At 39.2% G+C, this 17,471-nt stretch overlaps 2 protein-coding genes across 2 annotated transcripts in view; one reads left to right on the plus strand and one right to left on the minus strand.

The window, feature by feature from the left end:
• Positions 1-4,558: 4,558 nt before the first annotated feature.
• On the minus strand, positions 4,559-8,739 carry unc50 (unc-50 homolog (C. elegans)). Its single transcript, XM_046048763.1, has 6 exons — positions 8,605-8,739; positions 6,857-7,128; positions 6,502-6,622; positions 6,165-6,304; positions 5,607-5,714; positions 4,559-5,263 (listed from the first exon to the last, which is right to left on the minus strand). Exons 2-6 carry the CDS (start codon positions 7,122-7,124, stop codon positions 5,127-5,129), a joined length of 774 nt encoding a protein of 257 aa, XP_045904719.1. The 5' UTR covers positions 7,125-7,128; positions 8,605-8,739; the 3' UTR covers positions 4,559-5,126.
• Positions 8,740-9,894: 1,155 nt separating this feature from the next.
• The window catches only part of LOC123978338 (NADH-ubiquinone oxidoreductase 75 kDa subunit, mitochondrial-like), a 9,144-nt gene continuing 1,567 nt past the window's right edge, over positions 9,895-17,471 (plus strand). Inside the window, exons 1-17 of the mRNA XM_046061566.1 lie at positions 9,895-10,009; positions 11,174-11,250; positions 11,445-11,536; positions 12,059-12,166; positions 12,315-12,391; positions 12,515-12,596; positions 12,702-12,832; positions 12,959-13,144; positions 13,343-13,477; positions 13,682-13,796; positions 13,879-14,024; positions 14,134-14,262; positions 14,744-14,873; positions 15,001-15,161; positions 15,288-15,442; positions 15,546-15,721; positions 15,827-15,961. Of these exons, the coding sequence (XP_045917522.1) occupies positions 11,178-11,250; positions 11,445-11,536; positions 12,059-12,166; positions 12,315-12,391; positions 12,515-12,596; positions 12,702-12,832; positions 12,959-13,144; positions 13,343-13,477; positions 13,682-13,796; positions 13,879-14,024; positions 14,134-14,262; positions 14,744-14,873; positions 15,001-15,161; positions 15,288-15,442; positions 15,546-15,721; positions 15,827-15,961 (2,031 nt within the window). The 5' untranslated portion in view covers positions 9,895-10,009; positions 11,174-11,177. The remainder of the gene's footprint in view (positions 10,010-11,173; positions 11,251-11,444; positions 11,537-12,058; positions 12,167-12,314; positions 12,392-12,514; positions 12,597-12,701; positions 12,833-12,958; positions 13,145-13,342; positions 13,478-13,681; positions 13,797-13,878; positions 14,025-14,133; positions 14,263-14,743; positions 14,874-15,000; positions 15,162-15,287; positions 15,443-15,545; positions 15,722-15,826; positions 15,962-17,471) is intronic.

A 17,471-nucleotide genomic window follows, 5' to 3' on the forward strand; every position in this document is an offset into this window, starting at 1 on the left:
ATAAACAACAAAGTAAATTAGAACAAAGCACAAATTATTTTCTCCACCTAACACCTAACCTTAGACAAGCAGTTCTCTAGAGGTGAGGGAGGTAGTATCAGACTTCATAGGTACAGTTCATATATGAGAGCATTGTCTATATAACATAGCAGTGAAAATGGAAGTCATTTTTAGAGACACTACCACCAACACGTGACAATGAAGTAAACAATCAAAAGCTATGGGCCAAACAGTAATCCTGAGGAACATCAGATTTAATAGCAGAGAGATATATGTTTGTCAGTGGATGAAACTATGTTTGAACCCTTGATAGCTGCATTTCATTTTAACCTATCAATCGTTGGAAAGGTTGAAATGTCACACAATCTAACAATACAACTTAACAAACCTGGTTTAGCCGTCCACATGCAGGTAAAAGAATAAAAGTGAGAGGAGTGATTTTATTATGTAACATGGGATTTATTGAAAAAGGATGTAGAAAAAAACAACAACAGGACTCAAAGAATAGATGATGATGTAAAAAAAGAGATCTATCCAGTTGAAAACAATCTAAACTTAACAAAATTGTCGCCCTTGCCTGCACATACACAACAATGGGACCAAATATTTCTCATAATTTTACACATCAACTACAGTTGACAAAGATCCTGTGTGTCATGTTAAGAAATATTTTTAACAGATTGTGCAGCCACCGCAGATAAGTGTGAGCCATTATGCAATAAAATTCCCAGACAACCCTCAACACGTTTAATCAAGGCAAAGTATGCACCTTCAGTTTATTGCTTTACCCGAAATTTTCCCATCATCCCATCATCTACCAAACATGACATTTCCCATATCATAATTGTAAATCACTTAATTTCGGTTGTAAAAAATATAAAAATAAAACACAAACTCCAATAAAGTCCCAAAAACCTTTCAGCCAGATTTTCACACTTAAGCAAATACTTTTGGAGAATAACAACTGTCACAGCAACTGCTTTCATAGTGATATCCGCCATGTGTTTCACAGGCTCTTCTTCATTTCCTTAGAATAACCACAGAAATGCACAAAGCCCCTGTCTGGTCTCAATAAAATGTTCCTCCACATGCAAAACACTAAAGTAGGAGATTTTCTCACACTCAGTTTTGCCCTAGATTTTCAATAACATTTTGACAAAGCTATGAAAACAGAGACTTTGCCTTTTCACTTACATTTCATTGTGAACTTGCAATAACAATACAAAAACATTTGCTAGGGTTAGTTGGGTTGTAGAGATGGCATAATGAAACATTGGAAAAAAAATTGATGTTTAGAGATGATGCTTAATGATGATTAACGCATGAATACGCAGTTCAATAGCAAGGACCGCACAATCAACAGGTATGATTAAATGATTTATTGATGATCGAAACAGAAGGCTTGGGGTTGCCGAAGAGACATTTGAAAACGTTGTGGGGAAGCTACGATAGGGAAATCCGCCGTAGCACCCGGGCACGACGGACCCCCTTATAACCCTATGGAGAGGAAGAAGATCAGGAGGCAGGACAGAGAAAGGTGTTGGGGGGAGGGATGCAGGATACGAGAGCGAAGGGGAGGAGTTAGGACGTGTGGGTATTTATGGAAATGCTGGCGATGACGTGGTTGATGTGTGGTCCCGCTCCTGAAAGAAGGGACCTAACTCAGATCTTCATATGGCATTCATATTATAAAGCCTTAAACAAAAACAGGTGTAAAAGGAAGAGGTGCCTCAAGCATGCTCACATGGCACAGGAATGTGGTCTTTACTTCAAGCAGGAGAGATCTGACTGAGTGAACAACAATAATTTATTGACATGAGATACACTGAACATGAGAATGTTCAGTGTATCTCGGAGTAGTGAAGTTGCAGAGGCATAGAAATCCCCCTGATGGGGTCTGGACACTGGTGGTGGTGGTGGTGAGATAAAAGGATGAACAAGATGATGGAAATCTGGATGAGAGGAGGGGAAGACTTCTGCATAACTGAACTGGCCCTTGATCTGAGAGGGATTTGTGAAAGAGTGACACATAAGGATAGTCCTCCTGATTGAACTTTGCTGAGCTGTAATTCTCGTCAATGTGCTGCAGAGAGAAATTTGACCTTACAAATGATCTGCACTTTGAAAAAGGATTGTTGCTGAAACTTTCTTGACAGGTATCTTCATTGATAAAATTTTTCTTCTAACGTTTCCCTGGTCTAACATTTGTGCTTGCATAATCTTACAAAATGGCCATTTTATATGCTTTGCTTTTATATTTAAATATTTACTTTTCTTCCAGGTCACCTGACCCACCTGTCAGTTTTTCTGTCCTCAAGTCTTCATACAACACGTCATATGAGATGTCATGAACAGGTCAAACACAGTGTCTTCAACTGCCTTTATGATTTATGATCCCTTGTGTTGTTATTTTTTAGGAAACCACAGCCAGGAGACACAGCTGAAGGATATGGAACAAGTGCAAGTACTGTCTTCCTCCTCCATGTAGCAGTGACAGTGGAGTTGGAGGAGACCTACAAATGAGGCATGATGGTGCTGGACTACATGGAGCTGCTGAAGAAGAAACACAAGGACGTCATCCTGAAGCAAATGTTGATGGATGTGCTGAAATAGAATGACTTCTATGAGCCACAATGTTGACCAATCATCATAATCATTGCAGACGAGAACACATTCAGCGTTATCTTTCCTTGCACACAGCATGGTGGTGAGGCGATGCACTTTGAGACCAGCAGAAAGTTGTCCAGCTTGCAGACTGATGGATCTGAGTGTATTTTTAACTTCCATTTCTTGGTGCTCTGACATTAAATACATCATCTCATAAGAATATGCAGTTAAACGATTCCACATTAATTCTACAGCAGAATAAGCCAAATACCATAGCATCAGTATTTTTAGCTTTTTCTGTTGCACCTACATTCTTGAACTAGCCCTATGAAAAGGAGCTGCAATTATGCCCTATGTAAGTGAGTGTAACTTGATGTTTTTGTAACCCTGAATTCTACTCCTGTCACTTGGGGCTGTGGGACTGACCTGGAATAATCTTGATCAATACAGACATGGTGAGACAGCAAACACAGCCAAAAAAACACATAGCAAAGAGAGCGCTATTAATGCAGGGTTTGTGGATAAACCAAAAGGGACACCGTTTCTGGAAAGACATACGGATGCTGAATACAATAGCAACAGATAGCCATGGTGCCCAGAGGATGAAACCTGTTGACATTGATTGCAGTGCCACTGTGCTGCTAGTGTAGCTGTAACCTCTTACTTTTGAATAAATATAATTTGTCAGTGAAACAACAAATTAACCCTAAATGATCCGTGTGTTACTAAACACTACTAGAGGTAAAGTATCTGTGATTTCTGAAGCTGTAGTTCACTGTGGTGGTGTACTGGTTTGCATTAAACACTGTTTCTTTACATGGGGAAGAGAATAGCTGTCAGTATGTTTGGATGTAATAGTATGTAAAGCACCAGGAAAATGTGCACACAGGCACAGAAATTCTTGCAGCTTCATATTGTTAAAACCCATCAATTTATAGTGAAGGTACATTTATTTCTCTTCCTGTTAAATTCATCTCAGGAGGGAAATTGGCTGTGTTACAGTGACCATATTTGCATTTTTGTTATAGGGTGAAATCAGTTTGATGACTTATTTTGTTACAATTTGTCGTTTGTGTGATATCACTCACCATTCTGCGGAAGCTAGGATGTTTCTCTGGAAAACATCAGTAACATCTAAACGTCCACCAGGAGAAATCTATCCAGCTGTTTCCTGATCGCGTGATGGACACAACGAAATGCACTTTTTGTCAGACTGACTTACTTACTGAGTATTGATTAATTACATTGTTTTTGTAAATCTCTTTATTAGTAGACTTTGGAAATATTGATTTTCATGTAGGATTTTAACATTAGGTCCATTGTTTCCTGTTTGGAGTATGTTTCTAATCTTCCTCCTCATCTCCCATGTTTAAACTTTTCTTATTAAAAACACTTTCTTTTCACATTAATCATTCAGTATTTTGTATTTCTGGGTTTCAGCTATATTCTGTTTTTTGTCCTTTGACTCATTTGAGTGTTTGTTGCTGCCTGTCACATTAGTATAAAACATATTAGGAGCTATTGTGCATTCCTCTGGGGATCAATAACTACTGATAAAATGTACCATTGTTACTATAGTATAATTCCCTTGTTTCATAAAACACAAAGCAGCTGCTTTTAACTATTTGTCTATTTTCCCAATAATCAAATTACATAGTTCTTATCAAGAAAGGTCAAGTACAAAAATATATCACACTAACTCTAATAACATTAATAAGATTTTTACACCACATAAAATACTTACTACCGGTACTAATACTGGCTAATAAAACAATATGTATTACCCATTACTTTTCTTCAGCTTCAGAAGCTTCACCAAAAACATTACTGCAACAGCACTCACCGTGAGATGTTGGTATGTTACTACACAATCCCAAAGAGAACGACTGCTATTAAAACATTTTCCAGAATTGCAATACGAAGTATGGATCCCATTTAAAACTGAGGCATCTTCAACTTAATAAAACCTTTTATTGAAAGTGCTTTGGAATGTACACTTTAAGAAAAAAAGAAAAAGGGAAAAAATGTTTGCATCCCATGTTTGTCCACTTTCCTTTTTTCATTTTCAATAAGCAGGATTAGTCTTTTTTTAAAGGAAACTACAGCAAATGTTTCCTCTTCAGAAACAATCGTCAATGTATATATTACAACCTGCCAAAATACTATTTACAAATCATACAATAAAAGCTGTATTTCATATGTCTGTGTTTCTGCAACTAGTCCAAACACGTTGCTGTTCACTGACTTTGGAGCTCCAGCTCAACATAAGCAAGATGTTGAACCAAAAAAAAAAAAAAAACCCCCAACAGAGTCAACTGAGAGTCGAGCGACAGTCAACTAGCTCAGCGTCAATCAACACAGCTGTCCCAGTTTACTGAGAGTCAACCAGAGGCCGAGTCCTTCTCAACCAGGTGTTGACTGACAGAAGCTGGAAGTGGATTTGTTGTCACCTAGATGTGAGTTGAATATGTGAGTCGGCCTTTAGCCAACTGGTGTCCAAGCTCAGAAACAAACTGGTTCTACTGGACTCTGTACTTGTAAAACCAGCAGAGGGCCTGAGTGAAGTTCCAGCCCAGAGAGACGGAGAGGACATAGATGAGAACTAGCAGAGCGAAGGGGTAGAGCAGCACCACTGTGTTCTTAAGGAAGGGTAGAGCTGTGTGGAAAACACAAGACGAGAAGTACTGATGGTTACCCTCCTGGTTTATTGTTTTCAGGTTACAAAAACCTCTGAAACTTTTAACCCGATTTATTTTGAAATAAGACCATTTGGGGTGGCAACCAACAATTATTATGATTATCAATTAATCTGCCAATTACTTTCTCAATTAATCTTCAATTTTTTCGTCTAAAAAATAACCATCACAATTTCCTAAAACCCAAGTCTTCAAAGAGCCTGTTTTCTCCAATTAAACCCCCAGAAACTGATCAGAAACTGTCACCTCACTGCAGTGTTGACACATTTAGTGAAAATCTATTTAATTGTAAATGGGACTTACCGTTGTACCCTAAGAATGTGATGTAGAGATAATAACCGACGGCGATCAGCCACAAGGTGTTCCCAACAAAGTATCCCACAAACCAGTCTGAGTTTATTACCACAACATCTGAAACACACAAAACAAACTGTTAAAGTCACATCTGATTATTATTAGTATTATTATAAGAAACTAAAGACACTTTCATCTGTTTGTATGATTTAGTCAAATTTTAGCTGTTTTGTTTTTTTATTAGGTTGTACTGTTTCATTAAATCTTCTCAGTAACCTTTCATCAAGTATACATATCAAATCTGCAGTGACATGTCCAAAACAGTTTGCATACAACTGACTGTCCAAATGAAAATTTTCTTTACAAGTTTTAATCAGTATTTGTGTCTTTTTGTACATTAGTATATTTTAATTTGCTTACCAGTTAAGCTCTGAAATTATCAACTATAAATTTTAGAAATTATTGATTGTTGGAATGTATTTAACACATAAAATGCACATTTAACTGTACTAAAGACCATCTGAATTGGACGATTGCATTTCAGACCCACACAGAGTTGCTACTCACGGTTGATGAAGAAGAGCTGCAGGAAATGCAGAATGACTAGAAGCGGGTAGAAAGCATTGAGGTGAACATCAAATGCATAGCCCCACTCCACATCAAAGCTTTTGCTGGGATGTTTCAGCAGGTACTTGTTGGTTATAACCCTGGAACAGACAAAACAAATAATCTTTCACATACAGTAAAGGCTCCATCTTATAGTTCAGTTTTAACATTGGCTGTACAGACAATTCAAGTCAAAGAAAAAAAAACACAAAAACATGCTTCAATGACAGTAACTAGAGAGAAATGTCATTCATTACTCCCATATTATTCACATAATAAATTAGGTAAAGCTACTCACCACATAAGGGTTGATATGAGCAGGCCGACTCCTATACAGTCAACAATAACCACCCACAGCAGCAGCTTCAAAGTCTCCAGGACTCCCATATCCAGCACTAGACCAAAGCCTATTGTTGACACTACATAAAAATAGAAGGAGTGTTCAGTTATTACAGTGAAAACATCAGGATCACACTAGCAGCAGTCAGACCAACTCTACAGAACCAGACTGCACTAATGTTTGTATACATTTAATCAAACAGGCAAAGTAGGCAAGAAGTGCCGCCCCAAAAGAGAGATGGAAAAATGTACAGAGAGATGCTATCATCAACACTCTACGAAAGAGTGTTAACTGACACAGTCCGATGACCTACCACATAACCAGATGCTGAGCAGGACTAGGAAAGCAGGGTCGTCCCTGGCCCACTGGTCCTTGGTCTGTTTCCTGTACTGGAAGTTGCGGTAGACTCTCTGTGGCGATGTAAACAAGTACAACATTTGCCACACAGCAAAATCAAAGTCCATGTGTTTGAAATGGAGCAGCCGTCGTAGGTACTTGTAGCGTTTGGCGCCTGCCGTGTGACGTGCAGCGTCCCTAGGGCCGAGGGCGCCGTTGCTGTGCGGCGAGGTGGTCGGCAACATGGTGCTGAACATCAGATTAGATAAGAGCAACGTGAAAAGAGCGAGGTAAGGACAAGCGGGGAAAGAATGGAAAATGAGAGACAAGAAAAACAGGTTGAAATGCTGCTCACATCTAGACAACGTTCAGCACTCTAACCTTGAACAAAATGGCAGATACACTTTAAACAAACCAAATAATGACAAGTAATATTTTGGGCTCAGAAATGATCAATTTTAGCACCAGATGCATTGTTTTCATTTTGAAATTTAGTCTGTGTATGTTAGATCGTAGAGTAATGCTTCAGGACTACAGGTGACGGTGGACATGGACTTCTTTGTCTATGAGATGACATGTAAACTTGTTTTTATCAATTAATTTGCATATTTAAAAAAACACTTATCTATCTCATCTTATTGTTGTGGTCAAGGAGGAAAAAGGCTGATTTAGCATTCCTTCTTTTTGCAGCATGTTTTGAAATCATTGCATGTTCCTGTCTAAATGCATTCAAACAAATTTCAAGCACAGGAGAGTTCCTGCACAATTTCAATATTTAAAATTCCATATTTTTCCCAAACTTACTATTTTTATTATTAGATTTGATTTTTGATGTTTTGTTATATTGTCACTCTTCTTGTACTTTTAGATGAAGAGCAATCTAATCTTCGCAGTGACAAATAGAAATACTAGTTACTGTGGTTTTATATCAACCAGGACAGTACAACAATATGTTCCCATACTTTTAAAAACTTTCCCTGATGTTTTATGTACAATGTATTTGAGCTGTATTAATGTGCTGGAGCATTTAGGATAAAGGGTTCTTGGATTAAGTTCAGCTTCTGGTGCTAATCTAACGTTATATATACACACACACACAATTGAGAATAAACTCACAGTAAATGGAATAACATTTGGCTCATCTGACATACAGGCACAATACTTTTACTCAATTAGACAAATCCTGTCCTGCTTACAGAGACAGAAGTTGCTATCACGCCAAAACAATCCTGTGGTTTGTTCACAATAAAATACACTACTGTATCTGAAATATCTATAATATATCTTCATATGTGTGTGTGTGTGTGTGTGTGTGTGTGTAGCATGCTGTCAGTGATCAGTCTAAAACATTGCTAACGTTAACGTTGTTCGCGAACTGCTTTTAAAAAATGACAACACAGAAACAGAGGATGCTACTAATAATGCTACATAATTGACGAAGTTACACAAAAACCTCAAAATTAAACTAATGTATTCCTACATAAAGCACTTACAAAGTTAACAGACTACGCAACAGCAGTTCTATCGCCAACAAACACTGATATATTTAATTTCCTTGTTAGTGGACGCTGTGTTTGCTAGCAGACCCTGTTAGCTTGCGGCTAACTAGTTTAACAAGAAGAGAAGGCCTGATTAGTCTTGTTTGTGTTTACTTGGCCTTAACACAAAGGTGGCAGTTTCGTATGAGCTAAACAACTAAACGTCTTCACTCTGAACAATAATCACCTGTTTTTGCTGTACTCCTTCACAGGAGAAAGCACCAACTCTGGCTCGTTTCTGTAGCTGTTTGTAGAGTCGCTTCCGGAAATGTCGCGAAGAATGAACACGTAGCTACTTCCGGTTACAGAAAAGCGGTCGGAGGTGAAATTAAACTATAAAACACAACTAACGTTTAAAAGAAAGAAATGAAAAACAAACGAACATTTCTGGTGTTTTAACTTTTTCCATATTTATGTTTCTATATTTATGTTAGTGTGTATTGTTATGCACCAATATATACCAAGACAAACACCTGGTATGTGAAAATGTACCTGGCAATAAACCTGATTCTGATTCTGAAAGGTTGTTACTTTCATAACATGTCAATATTTATTAGCAAATAACATAGGCTACAAGTTACAACTTATTTACCGCAGTAAGGCTGTATTGGTTATGATTATTTGATTAGAAACACTACAGGGTTTTTTTGTCTGATAAGCAGAGAAAAATGAAATGAAAATGAGATTTGATGAAATTTCCTCCTGGGAGAAAAGGACCTGTTAATCAGGCAGATTTGGTTAGGTTAGCACATCAATTTTAGGTGTCACTACTAAGGTAAGGTAAATCGTTATTACATCATTACATTATCTTTATACAGCAGTAATCAGCAGACTAATATCATCAGGGACAAATGAGTTGATCTACTGTTCCTCCACCTTGGTAGGTTATATCTACGACCAGGGGCATAGCACAAAATTCTGGACCCTGTACATAGGCATTCTCGATGGGCCCCTCCCACCATCCATGGCTATTCTTTCTAGTATCTATGTGGGCCCTCCTCACATAACTGCCCTACATACTCAGTCCCGTTTCCCCCCCAGTCCTACGCCCCTGTCCACGACCAGATGGGAGTAACATGAACTCAACATGAACAAGGGGTGAATAGGGTCAGCGAGGACTGAGTGGACCTTCTTCCTTATTCTGACCTTTTTGCAGTTGGAAGAGGACATTCAACAATTCCTTCCAACCTGTATCACAGGTAAAAGAGAAAGTTAGAACCGACTCACTAAAACAGGAATAAAATATTTTCACAAAAGTTAAATATTAAAACTTCTCAGCTTCACCTGTTCCAACATACAATAATTTCAAGAAAGAAGCTCAGCTTGTATTGAATGAGGTTAAGATATGATATTAATATAATTGGGCTTAATAAATACTTTTGATTGATTAATAAATAATGATATGGTTACGTACTGAGAGAAAAAACACCCATATGGTCATCTTCTGGACACGTTACTTTTATTGTGAAATTTGGGACTTCATCTCAAACGGAAGTAGGACTCCATGCTATTTCCGCTAACTAGCTAGCAATTGTATTGGTAGTTTAACTCTGATCACCGCTGTTCTGGTCAAGAAGGCCAAATAGCGAAAGGTAAGAACTAGAAACTCATAACGCACTTATGAACGTTTATATATACATGTTATTTAATTACCAGACCAAGGAGGAAAATTAAGTGTTTGACCTTATTACCTTCACAAACCACCTCACAACATCGCAGTGCCCGTGTCCTTGAGTAGTTCTCTTAACGTTAGCTAACGGTGTTAGCCTGAGTCCTCATTGTGCTACTGTTAGTTTGAAACTGTATTTAATCGTGCTTAACCTTTTGTTTTGTCCTCATGTTTCGGGAAGTCTTTTGTTCTTTGTGCATTATAGCTTTGTGGTTGAGCGACTATATTACTTGTTAGTGTTGACAGTGACAGCTAACGTTATTCAGCTAGCTAGCACTAGTTCAGGTGATATAACGTTATACACTAACGTTATCACTGCGGTGCGAGTTTATTAGATTTGTGAAAATGTATTTAATCCAATAAAACGACCCTGCATTAAATTTTGTGAAATATGTTGATTAAACTCTGTACTAATTGTTGAGGCTCTCAGTAATGTTTTCTGAAAAATAACCTGATTTGAAAGTGCCTAATATGAATTTTGGAAATGGGGGCAGGGCTATTTATTTTGACTGAAAACCTCAACCCTTAAATAAATTTAAACTTGACTGCATCTAATATCAGGCTTTTGGCTGAAAAGCAGAATTGATACAACTTGTTAACAGTAAATATTAAAGTTCAAAACCTGCAGCTACGCAGTTGCAGGAAATCTGAGCAGTAAAAGATTATGTTGACTGTATAATTGTTAGTGACACAATTAGCACACAAACAGCACTTAGAAAACAAAGCCTGTGCTTTATTTTGCATACTTGTCTAATTTGTTGAAACAGAAAGCACTTTATTAAAATAATTTTGTTGCTAAACAAATTTTGCGAAAACCAAGAGTTGTACAAACTTGTAAGTGCACTGTATTTTCTCTGTGGTGCAGAGATTGTAACAGTTTGACTGAAAAGGCAGCTATGTTCTTTTACTTCTCAACAAACATACACACCCTATTGAACACCCTTTAGTAATTGTGGTTAGAGCTGAATTATATTGTTAATTTTAGTTGATAACAAGAAAACCAATCGGCAAGAATATAAATAATAATAATTAATCATGATATCAGAATAACGTTAGCTCATATATTCTCTATGTGTTCCTCTCACAGCGTCATGTTGCGACTGCCAAACGTCGGCCGAGCTCTTGCCGGGGCCGCCAAGAGCAGCCTGGCTCCCTCCAACACTGGTAAGATGTGTGTGTGTGTCAAGGTGAAGGTAACTAACAACAAAGTACTTTTTTTTTTTTTAAATAATAAAAAGTATTATTATGGTTTTATAATTAAGAACATTTTCAGTTCCAATATGTTATATATTTTTAGATACATTTTAGTGGTGAAGTTTAATTTCAGTAAACTTGGCCTTTTGTGTATCCACTCTTAGTGCGTACTCCAGTGCGTGCTGCCAGCAACATGGTGGAAGTGTTTGTGGATGGGAAACCATTGGAGGTGGAGCCTGGCACTACTGTGCTGCAGGTAAGAAACATCAGATTGTTTTTCTATTGTTAACTGTGTTGTTGTGACAATAATTTAGTCCATTAATGTGGACTAAACGAAAAATTATGGATCTGAGCTTGTTTTGTATTTTGCATTCTTGTCTGTCTTATTTGATCGTTTTACAATTTCCCACCACACCTTGTCCTGATTGATAAATCAGTGAAAATCCAGCATTTTTAATTTCTGGCAAATATTCTAATAACAGTTTTACTTTATCTGTCATTCAAACAACCAACATTAATAATGTCTTTGTTGTTAGGAAAACAGATTTAACTTTGATCTTCAGTCTAAAAGTAAAAGGTTACTACTGTGTTTTAGGGTTAACTTTAACTCTTGTGTCATTCACTGACTACAGAACACAACAGAATGACATGTCTACATAATTCGTAAAACTTAATTGTGTCATCCTTCACAGTTTTTGTAGATGTGTGTGATTTTATGTCCTCCCCTTCCTAATGTCAAATGCTCTAAACTTTTGTTGTTGTTTCCTTTTCCCATCAGGCCTGTGAGAAGGCAGGAATCCAGATCCCCAGGTTCTGTTACCATGAGCGGCTCTCAGTGGCGGGAAACTGTCGTATGTGTCTTGTGGAGATTGAGAAAGCTCCAAAGGTAACATCTGATTGTCTGTAGGCATATCACTTTAGTAGCAACTAGGCTGAAAGTGCATTTAATTGAACAAAATAACTCTCTGGTTAGACTAGAGACCTTTTGTATAATCTAACTGATGTGTGTGTGTGTGCTGTCATGTGTTCCTCAGCCAGTAGCAGCCTGTGCCATGCCCGTCATGAAGGGTTGGAACATCCTCACCAACTCAGAGAAGACGCGCAAAGCCAGGTATGAATTTAAATATTCAACAATGTGTCAAACCTTAAGCAAACTTAAAATGTCACCAAAGTTAAAACACTACTGTAAACAGGCTTTTTAAACATGTGTTCGCCTGTGTGTGTGTGACATCAGAGAGGGAGTGATGGAGTTCCTTTTGGCCAACCACCCACTGGACTGCCCCATCTGTGATCAGGGAGGAGAGTGTGACCTGCAGGTAACCAAACAACTAGTATATGGAGGTTCAAGGGTCAGTTAAACAAAATTGTAAAATGCATACAGAAAACGTATGTTGTTAACTCTCTGCCTGCTGTGTTCTCAGGATCAGTCCATGCAGTTTGGTTCAGACCGCAGTCGTTTCTCAGAAGAAAAGAGAGCAGTGGAGGACAAAAACATCGGGCCGCTCATCAAAACCATCATGACCCGCTGCATCCAGTGCACACGCTGTGTCCGGTAAGTGTGTCATAAACGTTCGTTCTTATATCCATCAATAATAATGAGATAATCTGCTAATGTAATTTTGTGTGGTGAAGTCTGAAATTAGATCCACTAACCACGTATTTATGCATTTGTTTGTAGTTTTGCCAGTGAGATAGCTGGTGTTGAAGACCTGGGAACAACAGGTAGAGGAAACAACCTGCAAATCGGCACGTACGTGGAGAAGATGTTTATGTCGGAGCTGTCAGGCAACGTTATCGATGTCTGTCCTGTGGGAGCGCTCACATCCAAACCCTACGCTTTCACCGCACGACCATGGGAGACCAGGTGGGAAATGCTATGATACCTCAATTTAGCTAAAAATCAGAGCAGACAGTGTCTTATATTTAAAGACATTAGCTTTTTTGCAATTTCCTTCAGCAGTTTAAAGCATTTTGTTTTAGTTAGTATGTTCATTTTCGTGTCTGATTCAATTCTGTTGTTATTTCGCTGTTTCTTTAGCTTCATTTTCTGCTGTCTTTGCAGGAAAACCGAGTCGATAGATGTGTTGGATGCTGTGGGCAGTAACATCATGGTGAGCACAAGAGGCGGTGAGGTGATGAGGGTGATGCCCAGGTTGAACGAAGACGTCAACGAGGAATGGATCTCTGACAAGACCAGGTAAAGTACAGAGCTGAACCAGAAGGTGGTGCCACACGCTGTCTGCTGGACTGAACATGTTTCTGGTTAAATCAAAGAAGTGAGAAATCTGTCTCACCAGACAAGATGTTGTTTTTGACATCAGATTTTATTTAATCCGTTTAAAGAAATATACACATGTTGATATGTGCCCTGACTAAAGAGAACAAAAATGTGTGTCCTCAGGTTTGCATATGATGGTCTGAAGAGGCAGCGGTTGACCCAACCAATGGTGAAGGATGATTCAGGTCAGCTGACCCCAACCACCTGGGAGGACGCTCTCACTCGTATTGCCGGAGCAGTAAGTGTGTGTTTTTTCCTTCTATAGTTATTGTATGTTTATGTCGATAAATACATAAAAAATAATGTGTGTGTGTGTGTAGCTGCAGAGCGTCCAGGGCAGTGAGGTAGCCGTCATCGCAGGAGGGATGGCCGACGCTGAAGCTCTGGTTTCCCTCAAAGACCTCCTCAACAGACTCGACTCAGAAAACCTCTGCACTGAGGAGCTTTTCCCTATGGCAGGGGCAGGGTAAGACACTGTGTGTGTCTGTTGTTGTGATGGTTTAAACAATGCAGCGTGTGCCCCAGCTTTATCAGCTGACACTGTGTTGTCCCCCCTGTCTGCACACTGTCTGCAGCACTGACCTGCGCTCCAACTACCTGTTGAACTCTCGCATCGCCGGCATCGAGGACTGTGACCTGCTGCTGCTGGTAGGAACCAACCCTCGCTACGAAGCCCCGCTCTTCAACGCCAGAATCCGCAAGAGGTACACTCATACATTCAACTTTGCATTTATTTTTTAATTTCTGCTTCTGGAGACTTCTCTGCCTTTTCGCTATGCTATGCTTTAAAGCAAACAATTGACAGTGACGGAAATATGTTTGTTCACTTTCTTGTCAAGATTTAGGGGAGATGATTCATACCTCTCTCATATATATGTCAGTTAAAAATGAAGCTGGAGCCAGTAGACAATTACCTTTGCTCAGCATGAGTTTAGTTTCAAAAAGGTAAAAAAAATACAACTACCAGCAGTTCTAGAGTTCACTGTTATTTTTGTTATTGTAAGGATTGAATCAAAAGATATATGTTAATGAGTGAACTTTCAATGTGCTGAATGGTTGGACAAAGCAAGGCTAGCTGTTTCCCCCTGTTTCCAGTCTTTGTGCTAAGCTAAACTAACTAGCTATTATTATAGTATTATTCATCTTCTCATCTAACTATCAACTATTCCTTTATTCCTCTGTCAGTTGGCTCCATAATGAGCTGCGTGTTGCCATGGTGGGTCACAATGTTGATCTCAGTTACACATACGACCATCTGGGAGAGGAGACTTCAATACTGAAGGAGCTGGCTAACGGCACACACCCCTTCTGTCAGGTAATGGGCATGCAGACTGAACTTTGATGCAGATTTATGAGCTGATCTGACTTTTCTATTTTGGCAGAGGAAATTTCTGACAACATTTACTTGAGTTTTTTTTTTCCTTTTCTTTCCTCGGCTCCAGGTGCTGTCAGCTTCTAAGCGTCCGGTAGTGGTTGTGGGCAGCAGCGCTCTACAGAGAGAAGACGGAGCCGCCATTTTGAGCGCCGTCTCAACCATCGCTCAGAACGCTAGAACCAGCAGTGGAGTGGAAGAGGGGTGGAAAGTCCTCAATGTCCTGCACAGGTACAACTTGGCAATGTTCATGAGTGTGGACTGTTTTGAAGCTGTCAAGAAAAATCAGTTGATGTTTTCTGCAGAGTTGAGGTAAAGTAGATGCTTCCTGTTCATACTTTGCGCGTGTGTGTGTAGAGTGGCCAGTCAGGTGGCTGCATTAGACCTGGGTTACAAGGCTGGTGTGGACGCCATCAGGAACAATCCACCCAAAGTCCTGTTCCTGCTGGGAGCTGATGCCGGCTGCATCACCAGAGCTGACCTGCCTAAAGACAGCCTCATCATCTACCAGGGTACACACACACATACACACACACACACACACACGCGCAACACATTCAGTGTTAACCATGAGAGTGAAAGTAAAGAAATTAAACAATTTTCTACCCCATCCAGGTCACCATGGTGATGTAGGAGCACCAATGGCAGACATCATCCTACCTGGTGCTGCATACACAGAGAAAAACGGCACCTATGTCAACACCGAAGGCAGAAGCCAACACACCCGGGTGGCTGTCACCGCCCCTGGAATGGCCAGAGAGGACTGGAAGATCATCAGGGCCGTATCTGAAGTAGGCAGGAAGTCTCTCACATAGCACGTGCTGATGTTAACTTTCAACATTTAATTTGACCACAAGTGTGGTCAGTTAAAAGTAACGTCTTTGTGTGTTTTGCAGCTGGCTGGAGTGACGCTGCCCTACGACTCTCTGGAAGATGTCCGAGCCAGACTAGCCGAGGTTTCTCCTAATCTGGTCCGTTATGACGATGTAGAGGAGGCAAACTACTTCAAACAGGCTAATGAACTTGCCAAGGTACAAACACACACAAACGCAGAATCATCCATCAGAATTTGTAGTCGTACAGACTATAATGCTGCATTTAATTTCTTTATCATGTTTATGTGAAGTATTAAAGGATCTTTGCTGTCTGTATGTTCAGTTAACACATATACATATGACATATGATAGACAGTGAAACATGAGATGTGACGCTAACACATCTATCAGTTAGCTTCATTGCTTTTACGTTTAAAAGTTAAAATCTACGTCGAAGCCAGTTTTCTACAGTTGTGGTCCTTTTGTAGATAGATAGATAAAAAAAATAAAAATAATAATAATAATCTTTATTTGTAGAGCACTTTTCAAAAACAAGTTACAAAGTGCCTCAACAAGTGCAAAGACAACAATACAAGCAAGAAAACATTGAAAAGACCTAAATACATGTTTAAGATAAATATAAAATAGAATAAAATAAAAGGGATAAAATAAAGTCAAATAAGATCGGGAAAGGCTCTCCTATAAAAGTATGTTTCAAGAAGGGACTTCTTGAAAGAGTTCACTGACTCAGCCGACCTGATTTCCTCAGGCAGGCTGTTCCAGAGCCTCGGGGCCCTGACAGCAAACCCTCTGTCCCCTTTAGTTTTCAGTCGAGACTCTGGAACAGACAACAGACCTCTGTCCGAGGATCTCAAGGTACTTGCTGGTGTGTATGGGACTAAAAGTTCAGAAATATAACAAGGCGAGAGGCCATGAAGAGCTTTAAATGTGATCAATAGAATTTAAAAGTCAATTCTAAAACATACTGGGAGCCAGTGTAGTGAAGCTAAAATAGGAGTAATGTGGTCATATTTCTTTGTTCTGGTTAAAAGCCTGGCAGCTGAGTTCTGGACAGTCTGGAGTCGATCAGTAGATTTTTGGGTTAAACAAGTGAAAAGGCTGTTGCAATAATCCAGGCGTGATGAGATGAAGGCGTGTAAAATGGTCTCGGTGTCCTTTAAAAGTTAACATAGATCGAATTTTTGCTATATTTCTAAGTTGATAAAAACATGATTGAACAAGCTTTGTGATGTGCTGCTCGAAATTTAAATTACTATCAAACCAGACACCAAGGTTCTTTGCCACAGGCTTAATGTGATTTTCTAGGGAACCAGCAAATGGCAGTATTTGATTTGCCATCTGCTGAGACCCAATGACCAGGATTTCTGTTTTGTCTGAGTTCAGCTGGAGGAAATTATTTGACATCCATTTTTTAACTTCACAAAGACAGTTGTTAAGTGAACTCAGCATTCCAGGGTCTGTGGATCTGACGGGCAAGTATATTTGTGTGTCATCAGCAGAAATATGAAAAGAAATGCCATGTTTATGGATAATATGTCCAAGGGGAAGCAGATACAAGGAAAACAAAATGGGTCCTAAGACCGACCCCTGAGGCGCACCATATTTAACTGGACAGAACGAAGAGACATAGTCGTTTACAGACACGCAAAACTTCCTATTTGACAGGTAGGATGAAAACCATTCTAGGGCAGTACCAGAGATCCCC

Source organism: Micropterus dolomieu, linkage group LG01 (assembly GCF_021292245.1).
Source record: "Micropterus dolomieu isolate WLL.071019.BEF.003 ecotype Adirondacks linkage group LG01, ASM2129224v1, whole genome shotgun sequence".
Taxonomy (NCBI): domain Eukaryota; kingdom Metazoa; phylum Chordata; class Actinopteri; order Centrarchiformes; family Centrarchidae; genus Micropterus; species Micropterus dolomieu.